General features: G+C 52.6%; 3 protein-coding genes across 3 annotated transcripts; 2 read left to right on the top strand and 1 right to left on the bottom strand.

Moving 5' to 3' along the window:
• Positions 1-203: 203 nt before the first annotated feature.
• On the top strand, positions 204-2,445 carry SETTUDRAFT_38401 (uncharacterized protein; the record flags this gene model as incomplete). The annotated part of the gene is made up of 4 exons (XM_008025541.1): positions 204-475; positions 525-688; positions 738-1,114; positions 1,162-2,445. The coding sequence occupies 4 exons, from the start codon at positions 204-206 to the stop codon at positions 2,443-2,445; spliced, it is 2,097 nt and encodes a 698-aa protein (XP_008023732.1).
• A 3,170-nt stretch (positions 2,446-5,615) lies between these two features.
• On the bottom strand, positions 5,616-7,436 carry SETTUDRAFT_148825 (uncharacterized protein; the record flags this gene model as incomplete). Its single annotated transcript, XM_008025603.1, has 2 exons — positions 6,307-7,436; positions 5,616-6,260 (listed from the first exon to the last, which is right to left on the bottom strand). The coding sequence occupies exons 1-2, from the start codon at positions 7,327-7,329 to the stop codon at positions 5,616-5,618; spliced, it is 1,668 nt and encodes a 555-aa protein (XP_008023794.1). The 5' UTR covers positions 7,330-7,436.
• Positions 7,437-7,936: 500 nt separating this feature from the next.
• On the top strand, positions 7,937-10,803 carry SETTUDRAFT_176459 (uncharacterized protein; the record flags this gene model as incomplete). Its single annotated transcript, XM_008025602.1, has 2 exons — positions 7,937-8,209; positions 8,263-10,803. The coding sequence occupies exons 1-2, from the start codon at positions 7,958-7,960 to the stop codon at positions 10,801-10,803; spliced, it is 2,793 nt and encodes a 930-aa protein (XP_008023793.1). The 5' UTR covers positions 7,937-7,957.
• Between the last annotated feature and the right edge of the window lie 1,249 nt (positions 10,804-12,052).

Here is a 12,052-nt window from a genome sequence, read left to right as displayed (position 1 = left end):
TCACGCTCTTTCTCCTTCTTTCGTTGCGCTGCTGGCAGGCTTAGGCAGTTACTTTCTTTGCACCGAGCTGGTTTCTCTTTCGTTAACGACGTCAGTCCAACAGTCTCCATGTATACCTAGTCGATTTCCTTTCTTTAGCCGCTGCTGGTTACCAGCGAGACAACCCTTTTCCTTCTACACCTGTTGTAACCCGAGCTGGCAAGATGGGATCATGGTCGCATCACTACGCCCAGCTTGACGCCCGGTCGCACTTCAACTTGACCCTGAATAGCTCAGCGGTTCGACAAGTTCCATGGACGCAATCCAACACGACCCGGTCCTTGATTGCTTCACTGCAACTGCAGCAAGTCCAGACGCTCCGCACGACGCATCTGACCCTCGGGGCCTTTAGTCTTGCCTTGGCCTTGTTGTCAGTCCATCGGATTCTTTCGGACGCACGACGAGCAGCAGCTCTCCAGGTCCTAACCAGGAAGAAGTCAGTACAGCGCGCTAGGAAATACACATGACGACTAACAGCCGTACAGGAGATTTAATGCACTTCATAATGTTCACCCCGCCGAGACCTTCCCACTAGCCTTGGCCTTTGGCGCCGTCCTACAACAGATTGTCTTCGTGTCTGTGCAGAGCACTACCCTTCAGGGTATATTCTCCACCAACTGCCGAGGTCTAGCAATGGTCACATTTCCCGGTATGTTGTCTCTTGCCCGCTCCGCCTAGGCAGTGTCTGACGACCACAGCCATCTTCTTGATGGGATACATCACGTTGGTTTTTGGTATCGAGATGCTTATTAGAGCGCTTCAAGCGGAACGCTTTGCTCCGCGCGGCAAGTGGAATACGACAGTCTGCATCGCCATCGTATCCTTCATGATGCTACTCACATGGATACCGACTGTTGCCTGGCCAATGTCCAATGTATGCTTTGGCAGCTTGATCTGGTTTCCTATGCGATACGATCTTCTGATGCTGATTATTCTTTCTGTGCTCGTTGCTTCCTTGTTGATTGTGGCCGCCCTAATAAGCTATCAATTGATGAGAACACCAGACCTGGACCACAATGAGCGCATCTCGGCTTCACGTATGACCTACTTCCTGTTAGTAGCTACCTTGATCTATGTGAGTTAGTTCTGCTCTCTGGCGTCTATCTTATCTAACATTGATAGGCTCTCGTGATTCCTGTCGAAGTTCAGTCTCGACGAAGAGAATTCATGATGGCATTGGCAGCTTCCCGAATCGCAGAAATCTCCCTCTTCTCCTCTGGCATGGTCATCACCTTCTTCCACCTCTTCCTCCGTACAAACGCAACACGCATGGTCATCCGTCCTATCGACGAGCTGAAAGCTCCCCCCTCGCAAAGACGACCCAGGATTCGATTCTTCGGCCCCAGCGACTTGGAAATGCAAATTAGCGGACCAATGGCGCTACAGACAACACAGCGTCTGGATAGCCGCCAAGGTCTGATTGATGTTGGGCCCGAAAAGCATCTCCATGACATCGACCCCAGTTACTTTGAACGTCCAGAGCGGGCTTTGACACCATCAACAGCCAGGTCAGGAGCTTCAATCGACCCCACTGACTGGCCTTTGCCCCCGGTGCCAGAGAAAGATACCCCACGTTACGCGAATGAACGCAATCAAAGCTACTCGTTGTTTCCCACCCGAGCCGAAGAGGTACCACGCCTTCCAGCGACCGTCTACGATCCGAATGCTACACAAGATTCGGTCTCCAAGCTCGCTCTCAGGCGCTTTACACGACGAGGGTCCGTTACCAACGTCAGTGATGCGTTCGAATTCCTCACCAAGCCAATGTTGCCCTTTGTTGAGCGCCATCAACGCATGAAGAGCACTGATAGCAGCGCAACTGTCCAGATCGGCCTCCGCTTCTCGGTCGCGCCTGCTACTCTTGCAGCAGCCAAGTGCACTCGAGCAGAACGCGATATTCAACCACTACAACGAAACGGCACCGACACGAGTGAAACGTCCATGTTCCTCCCCATTCAAGGGCCTCCGAGGACAGATGCATCACCATTCGACGACATGATCAGCCCTACTACCATTCCTCAACCTCTTTCACACGGCAATCTACCAATGCACACTGGAGCAGAGAGCCCAAATCAGAGACCGATCTCCCCCCTCGCTCCCGTAGCCTACTCGGGTGGTTATACCAAGGTTCAACACGACAAGGCGTTTCCCCCCTCTCCATTTCAACAAACAAGCTCTCCACTCCGGTCGGCGCCTCTCACGCACACGGCGCTTGCCTCACCTTCTGTCATGAGCGGGCTTCGCATGAACCCCATCACACCCACGGGATCACGACCAAGTACACCTGCATCGGCCAACTCACTCACACGGATACACAGCGGCGGCAGTGCTCCATCGCCCACAGCACGTATCCCCCTTGGCGCAGGCACAATGCAACGAAATCCCCCATCCAAGGGCTGGATCTGAGTGTTTCGGCCTGAGCTCTGCATGAAACATGAGGAGCGTTTTCCTTTCCATGTCTAGACCGGAATTGGCGACAAGCCGCTGTACAATTACAAGGGTGTGTGCAGGTTTTGGTTTCTTTCACGTTTTTTTCGCGATGCCCAGGACAGGTGGTGAGCTGAGGCACCTTGCGTGTGCCTAGGCAAACCCCCCCACAGGCGTTACGGCTTCGGTTTCATGTTGCACCATGTCAAATGTTATGCGACACAGCGTCTCGCACAGACCAGGCACATACCTCACGGCTGGACTTTTGTGTATGCGTGGTGTCCTTGCAGGATAAGTTGGCTCTGGTACAGACACTTGGCCCTACCCCGTTACGTCCGCTCACGACACATTCCTTTACGACTCCTAGTGCTGCGCACTATCCTCCTCCCCTTATCCTATTATTATATACGGATGGGCACAGCACGTCCGCTCCTTATACGCAGCGTCTCTTCTTTGCCACCCCTCAATATACTACTTTTCTACACGTCTCATTTTTTTTTTTGCACAATCCATATTTTGGCTCTTTGCATGAGCTTATTAATATCAGACCACAGAGGAAGAGGAAGAAGTACAAGAAGAAGAATACCAACAACAGACTGTAAAGGGCGCACATTGTCGTAGCCCATGGCAGTTTCAATTTCTTTTCGTTTCAACAGCAAAACATTGCACAATCTTTTGCATAGCCACAACAAAGCAAGAAAAAACAAAGAATAGAAGAGAATGCATTGAACAAATCGTCTTCATATCGCCATACTTGTCTTTTTTTCGAAAAAAAAGAATACCTGACCATATGAATCAGACTTACTGTCCCTACTGTACCTGTGTAAAAAAGGGTACAACCCCAGAACCTGTGTCCAGTAAGAGCAAGCAAGGCAAGTACACCAACAGGGTGTACCAAGTCTCTTTCTCCCTCTCCCTCTCCCCCTCTCACCCGGATTAAACCCGCAACCCGCAACCCTGCGCCCTTCCTGCGCCCCCCAAAGAGAGAGAGAGAGAGAGACAGGAAGCCGCAGAAACAGCAGTGACGAAAACCCCTCCCCGGATTCAACCTTCATTTTGGGGGAAAAAAGCCTAGAATATCCCAACGGCCACGGCCCGTTTTACATCCCTTATCTTGCCTTGCTGCACCCCATACACACACAAGTCAACTTGACTTTTTCCCCACGGAGGCCAAACCTACGCGCCAACACCCCATACATAGCCTCTCATTTTGCCATCCAGCGCATGAGCGGCTAAGCACAACAGGGCGCTAGGACGGGGATACAAGGGGTTAACAGATAACTGTGCGTGTGCATGTGTGTGTGTGTGTGTGCTGGCGCGTGGTGGCCACATCCCCCGCCCCAAGGCATGGCATGGCAATGGCAGCGCATTAACGTGGTATACATGGTCCCAAGGCTAAACTGGAAACCCTCTCCCCACTGATCAGCAGCGCCTCTTTTGCCATGGACGCGCCTGGGAGGTTGAGGTTGGGAGGGGGGGGACTGAGGGTAGTAGCATAGGATACTGTGTGTGTGTATTTTTCTTTTTCTCTCTTTCGCTTTGTGGATGGAAGGGCGGAGGGAGGTTGGGCGATGGAGGGGGGAAAAGGAGATGGATGTACGTAAGTATGGGTTTAGCTACGTAGTACATACATGCGCACACACGCACGCACGTCCATCTTCTTCACCTTCTTTTTCCGATATACGTACGTACCTTCAACCCTCCCTTCACCCCTCCAACCATCCGTCCATCCATCCACCCTCGTGCCCTCCGTTCCGCGCACCAACCCGCCCCTGCTGCCCTACCAACCCAGAAACAAAAAATAAAGAAAACCCAGTAAAACAATCCCACGGCTGCTTAAAGCAAGAAGCATAAGCAATGCCAAGGTACTCTATCCCCCTTCCCCCCCCCTCCCTTCCCTCAACGAAATATGCGTTTTCAATTCCTCTGGTTAGTTTCGACCGAGGAAAAGGGCTGTGAGGTACATAGTGCAGTGTGTGTGTGTGTGGGTGAGTGAAATAGATAGAGATGGAGATTACGTAGGGCTAGGATAAAAACAGGGTATCATCTTCTGCTGCGTCAGTCTTTTCTTACTCAGCAGGGCAGTCTTTGCTGAGCCCATTCAGACCCTCCTAGTCGTGGCTTTTATGGTTGTAGGGCTGGTAATATGGTTTGCATGGGTCGGCAGACGCAGAGCAACAGAACACAAGAAGTTCCGAATGCCGGATGACGACAACGAGAAGATAGGCTGGAAGTTTTGGCAACGGTGGAGGAAACACTAATGATGATGATGACGATTTGGAAATGTGTGTCATGCATTGTCACAGTTCACGCCTAGCAGTGAGCTTCTATTTTTTTTCTATTACCCTTCTATCAATGTGTTGTTTATATCCATGTAGAAAAATGAAGAAACGAGCAATGGTCCTACCTCTTTCTCTCCTCTCTCTCTCATTTTTTTTTCTCTCTGCCTCTCTCGCTCTCTTTCTCTCTCTCTTCCACAATCTCCATCCCCCTTCAAACCTCCAGCCCCCCAGCCCAAGCCCTCACCCCAGACACTGCATCACCGGACCTCCGTATCCATCTTCCGCCTCCCGCCGCCTTCTTCAGGCACCGCACATCCGTCCCACCCTCCGCTCACGCACCCACTATATTCACCGAGTGGCCGACGCGCCAACCAGCCAGCCAGCCACTTTCCCTTTCCCCTCATGCCTATCCCACCCACTTACCCACACACACCCCCCATCCTCCCCCGTTTCACCACCAACCCCACTCATTCGGCCCGCGCTCCATGCCCACACCCGCGCCTACCCCCCTAATCCCCGCCAAAAGGAGAGGGAAGCAAAGAAAAAGTAACCTGAAAACTTCCCTTGGCTGTGGATATCCCCTCCCCTTGTATCGTTCGTTGGCTGCTTTCCACACACACACATACTTCATACATACATACACTTATGGGAGGCGTCCAAGCAAAGACCACTCCCGCACCACACCATGCCAGGTATGCTATGTAGGAGGCACTCCCCTCCCCCCCCCCTTCCCCCAACAACGGAGTTACTTGTTTCATAAACCGCACTCGCAGCTAGTTATTCATCGCAGCGCATCGCATCCAATTCTCACAATTCACTCGCAGACGTAGCTTGTCGCCCTTTGCCTTGGCTTGTCCTGGCGGCTACTTACTTGGGTGTGGTGATCCACGTCTTGTACGGTCTTTCCAGGTCGGGTTCACGGACTCGTAGGATAATTAACCCCAGGACAGTCTGAAAGTAAAAGGCATACCCTGCAACGCCGTAAAATGTGACTAGAGTGTCGAAAGAGCCAACCAGGATGTAAATGGCAGTAAGGAAGGCGTTGAGCAGCATGGCAGATATGGGAGTGAAGAAAAAGCCCGCATCTTGGTCTGCAAACCAATTCACTAGTCTGCGGGATATTTTGCTCTTTCCCTGGCTTGCATTGAGGCTATGCAGTCTAATCGCGCGGTGATTCTTCCCAAGTCCAATGTTTCCGAACAGAGAGGGAAGATAGCCTTCCTTGCCTGCAGCGTACACAAGTCGGCCAGATGTAAATGTCGTTGCGTTGAGTGCGCCAAAACATGAGCCAGAGACGAACAAGGCGAGAATGAAGGCGCCAATGGGGCCAAACACTTGGGATCCAAAGGCCACGGCGACGGTATTAGACGACTCGATGACGGAGCTGGGAAGGACAAGAAAGTAGGATATGTTGGCAAGAATGTAGCAGAGTATGACGAGCGGGAGGGACGTGTGGATTACACGAGGGAGGTCGCGGGTTGGGTTCTTGAACTCAGCTGTGACGTAGTTGACCTGCGGATGTTAGTGAATGCAAGCTGACACGTAATGCTGGACATACATTATCCCAGCCGTCGAATGCCCACAGCCCAGCGTACAGCGCAACAGCCCAGTTACTGACGTTTTCGCTCGTGTCTGCAAACCAGCCGTGGTGCTTCCAGTCATCATTGGCCTTGCCCTTGTACGACAGACCTGTTGCTGCGACAACAATGCCAATGACGGTCACTCCCAGGAGTGCGAAGAATTTCAAGAACATGAAGACATCGGCGCTTCGCGTGCCCAGCTTTGTGGAGACACAGTTGAGCAACGTGACAACGACCAGCCCCACGAGCGCCACGCCCTTGTTCAACCATGTGCTCGCGTCTACGGCCTCGGCTCCAATTACAGCGCGCACGAGATACTCGCCAAAGATGATTGCGATGATGGCTGCCGAGCCGGGCTTCAGCACTACAACGGCGCACCATGTGAAGAGGAAGCCCGCCCACTCGCCAAAAATTTTCGACAGGTAGACCTGGGCGCCGCCATTCAGCGGAATAGCCCCTCCAAGCTCAGCATAGCTCGCCGCGCCCGTCCACGCCAAGATTCCCGCGACCAGCCAGACGAGCAGCGACGCGCCAGGCGATCCTGCGTTCTTGTTGACCTGCGAGGGGGATGAGAAGATGCCGCTTCCTATTATCAGGCCGACTACCAGCGACAGGCCATTGAGATACGTCAGGCTTTTGTTTCTCTCGAGCGAGCCGCCATTGAGCGCATTGGTCGGGTCGAGGGCCGGGTTTGCAGGCGCGCCGAGTGCCGTGTAGCCCTGGGCCGTGCTTGAGAGGGGAAAGAGGTTGGGCGCAAAGTCAAAGGCCGAAGAGACGCTGTACGAGCGATTGTGGCGCGGCCTGCTGGAGTCGCGGCCGGCCGGGTTCAATTCGGACAGGGGATCCTCTTCGTCGAACGACAGCCTGCGCGACGAGGGAGCGCCCGAGGTCGACGATTCGTGGGAGGACCGGGGCGAGGCGTGCGAGGACGAGGCGAGCGACGCCAGTTCCAGAGAGTCGCGAGTGGGCGGCGGTGGCAGGTTGGAGTAGCGGCCGGCCATGGTGCAAGGGAGGGTGGGAGAGACAGCGTAGATGCGGCACGTCTACGTGCTAGCCATGGGGAGCAGAGAGCGGGCCAAAAGCAAAGCAGCGCCCAGGGGCAGTATCCAGCACCCCTTTGTCTAGGCTGCAAAGCTGCCGTGTATGGATGGTGAAGCTTCGAAGGGCGGGTTGAAACCAAACGGGCTCCTCATGCCGTCATGGGATTGGGACTAGCTTCCGGGCGCTCTAGGCCGGTTTGGGCGATGGCGTCCCAAAAAAAATGCGGGAGCACCTTCACCCATGCCACGCCATGCCATGCCACGCCCACGCCCATTTAGCGCGAAAGCACCCGCGCATCCTTTTGGGCACCGCTACGAAATGCCCAAGTGCTCGCTAAGCTGACAGGTCATGCGAGGCCGACTTTTGCCATCTCCATGCTGGCGGCGCGCTCTCCGCCATCGCCCCGCCCTACAACACCATGGACGTATAGCTTCGCAATGGGCGAGCACGCTGAGCAGCAGAAAGGCCAGGGCTGACGCCGTGCGCGTAGAGTCGCTGACGGCCAAATGGCAGCCGCGCTGGGACGAGCTGGCCTCCCAATGGCACACGTTGCGGACGTCTGACCGCGGCAGCGCATATGTGCTGCCCATGTTTCCATATCCCTCGGGCACCCTCCACCTTGGCCATCTTCGAGTCTACACCATCTCCGATGTGCTGGCCAGATTCAAGCACATGCAGGGCTACAGGGTTCTGCACCCCATTGGATGGGACGCCTTTGGTCTGCCCGCCGAGAATGCTGCCATTGAGCGAGGCGTGCATCCTGAGAAGTGGACGCTGCAAAACATCGAGGCCATGAAGGCGCAGATGAAGGAAATGGGCGGCCGTTGGGACTGGGACGCTGTATGCAACATCTCCCAGGCAGGCAGCACAGGAGCTGATCCATCTCTACATAGGAAATACGAACATGCGACCCTGCCTTCTACAAGCACACTCAGCGCATCTTCCTTATGCTGCATCAATCCGGACTCGCCTACCAAGCCGAGTCCCTTGTGAACTACGACCCTGTCGACAAGACTGTTCTCGCCAACGAACAAGTAGACGCCAACGGCTGCTCCTGGCGCTCTGGTGCCAAGGTCGACAAGGTCATGCTCAAGCAATGGTTCCTGAAGATTAAAGAATTCCAGGAACCGCTCTTGAAAGACTTGCAAGTTCTTGCAAAGCACGACAGATGGCCTGAAAAGGTGCTTGCCATGCAGAAAAACTGGATCGGCAAGTCGGAAGGCGCCACGCTGTGGTTTGACATTGCATCAACAGGCAGTTCCATGCGTTTTGAGCCAGTAGACGTATTTACAACCAGGGCAGACACCTTGTTTGGAGTCCAGTACATTGCTTTGTCACTGCGTCATCCTGTCGTACAGCAACTAGCTATCGAGGACGAGTCGCTTCGCGCGTTCATGGAACAAGCAAAAGATTTGCCTCCTGACACCAAAGAAGGGTTCCTACTTCGGGGCATTGTGGCAAGGAATCCATTGGCCCATGTACGGGGCTGCACCGGACCTTCTGTCCCCGTCTACGTGGCACCCTATGTCTTGAACGATTATGGTTCTGGCGCCGTGATGGGTGTGCCTGGTCACGATATGCGAGACCACGCATTCTGGCGAGCCAACGCTGGAGATGAGCCGATCCGAGTGGTTGTGTCCACCAAGAAGAATGCTCTCCCACTTCCGCTTCTACCCCGAAGCGGCAAAGATGAGCCCATAACCGAAAAAGGGTTCGTTGCTGCCGACATTGAGCGTTTTGGTGGCATGGCCTCCAAGCAAGCTGCTGCTGAGGTCGTGCAAGCTATAGTCAACACTGGGAAACCAGCTTTGATCACAGCAAACTGGCGACTCCGCGATTGGCTTATTAGCCGTCAACGCTACTGGGGCACCCCCATCCCTATTATTCATTGCGATTCATGCGGTGCTGTGCCTGTTCCCGACAAAGATCTTCCGGTCGAGCTACCAAACTTGCCCGATAGCTTCTTCGCCGGCCGCAGAGGAAACCCATTGGAAGAAGACGAAACTTGGAAAAAGACCACTTGCCCGAAATGCGGCTCCGCAGCCGAACGCGAGACAGATACCATGGACACCTTTATGGACTCATCATGGTACTTTTTTAGATTCCTCGATCCCAAGAACCCCGATATGCTGGTAGACCCAGTCAAGGCCAACAGTGGTATGCCAGTGGATTTGTATGTCGGTGGTGTGGAACACGCCATTCTGCATCTCCTGTACGCTCGTTTCATTTCGAAATTCCTGGCTACAACCCCGACATGGCCAAAAGGCTACTTGGCACATGGTGAGCCATTTACCCGCCTCATCACCCAGGGTATGGTGCATGGAGAGACTTTTACTGACCCCGAGAACGGCCGCTTCCTACGACCGGATGAAGTCGACCTGACAACCCCTTCCAAGCCTCTTATCAAAGCCACTGGCCAAGTGCCAAATGTCAGCTATGAAAAAATGTCCAAGAGCAAGTACAACGGCGTCGATCCAGGCGCTACAATTGCCAAGTATGGCGCAGACGCCACGCGTGCGCACATGCTCTTCCAAGCACCCGTGAGCGATGTGCTAGAATACGACGAGAAGAAGATCACTGGTGTACAAAGGTGGCTGCAACGGGTTGTAAAGTTATCATCTGCTCCCTGGTTACCTGATGATGAGGTAGAAAAGTTCACAGTACCCGTCAACATTGACGACAATCTGCTCGTAATCCTGCAGAAGCTCTCTGGGATGGAAAATGCAGAGACCGCCTCACGCGAGACGCTGATTTCCGTACTAAAGCCCGACGAGGCCAAACTATGGATCAAAACCCAACAGACCATCGCCAGTGTCACAGAATCCTATTCTCAGACGTACTCACTCAACACCATCATCAGCGATCTGATGACGCTCACAAACACAATCTGGGACACGCCTCACGCCTCTAGTCTTACACCTTACTTGAAATGGCACTCGATTGCACACCTCATACGTATGCTCGCACCTATCGCTCCGGGTGTAGCAGAGGAAGCATGGCACCTTCTGAACACATGCACCGAGTCTCCAGAGGAGAACAAAGGAAACAGCATCTCATCCATCTTCGCCACAGGCTTTCCTCACGCAGACCACGCCATTATCCCGCTACTCACCACCACGCGTAACTGTGTAGTCCAAGTCGACGGCAAGCGCAAATTCGAAGCCGAAATCCCCAAACTCCCTGCTTCAATCAACCCCAAGGATAATAGAGCCGTGGCGGGCTTTTTGCTGGCGGAGTTGTTCAATACGCAAGAGGGAAAGGAGTGGTTTTGCAAGGAAACGGGCAAGATCTGGAAGGCTAGTGCATCAGATCAAGGTAGCGAGGAGTTTGGTGGATTGGTGCCTGAGGGCTGGAGGGTCATTGCTGTGAATGGCGGGGCTCTTTGTAATCTTGTTGGGCCGAAGCGGGGGAAGGAGGAGAAGGAGGGTAGGTAGTGGGTGAATGTGTACTGTATGAATAGATGGATGCATATGTATACGAAGAATGACTAGAAGTAAAATGTACAGTATGTGTTGTATAATAATGTAAGTCAATTTCATGCGTTGGGTAAAATTGACCTTGTAAGATTAAAGGTAAGACTGAAGTGCGAGATGAAGACAAAGGTAAAGTGTTTATCATTCAAAGGGAGTAGCATTAGGCACTTTTAGCAGAACCCACGAAGATGACGAGAACCAAGGATTATATCAGACAGACATTGCAGACGAAGAAAAAGGGATAAGACACAGAATTTTAGTCGTCAGGGGCAGCAAATCACAGGAATAAGGAGTGGTGATTGTTCAAGGATGAGAATTATTAATTGCAGTTCCTGTACTGGAACTACAGTTTTCTGAAACTAGCCCTGTAGATCTCTTGCGTCACACGCGGTCTTACGACATCATGATGGATGCCACTCCCATTACCTCAGCGAACCAGTTTTTTTTTGCTTTCAGAAAGCTAGAAGGAGAAACTGCTAACTAAGTTTACTTATTGCTAATCTTATTAAAGATCTGCAGTACGGACAAGCAAAAGGTTTATTAATAGCATACATTGTATATTCTTATTAAAACTAGTCAGTTCACCGCAGTTTTCCAAACAGTGGTCAGGACACAACTAGGACTTGGAGCCTGTTAAGTTTCACTGACTGCAACTCTAATCGCGCTTAGAATAGCGGAGTTGGCGCGCTATACCTAGGTTGGCGAATCCTAGGGGTAAGCGTAGGTTTTTATATAAGCTAACCCTACCCCTACCTACTCTAGTAACCAACGTCAAGTTTTCTAGAATAGGTGCAATTTTTGTTAAATATATACAAACCCCTTACAAGAAACTAATTACAGCAAGTTTTAAGACGTGCAGCGTGCGCGCTATAGAGCTATAAGCTATAAGAGCAGATAGTTAAGACACGTCTCACACTCAAAACAAAAACACACAGACCACTCTGCTTAACTAGCCCCACCACAAAGTGCGCGCGACCACAAAGTGCGCGCGCGCCTTATAACCACCTCAACCTCAACGCGTCGTATCCCCACCACTATGGCTAATATTGAGGCTGCGCTTGCAGCTATTAATGCCCTAGGACCTGATGAGCCTTTTTCGTATATAGATATTGCAAAAAAATATAGTGTTGTTCGATCTACGCTTACCCGAAGACACCAAGGCCTACACGCCTCACGCGCGATAGGTGGCCAAAAACGGCAGCTCCTCCAC

This window comes from Exserohilum turcica (assembly GCF_000359705.1).
Source record: "Exserohilum turcica Et28A unplaced genomic scaffold SETTUscaffold_15, whole genome shotgun sequence".
Classification (NCBI taxonomy): Eukaryota; Fungi; Ascomycota; class Dothideomycetes; order Pleosporales; family Pleosporaceae; genus Exserohilum; species Exserohilum turcicum.
This window is presented reverse-complemented; position numbering and strand designations above follow the sequence as displayed.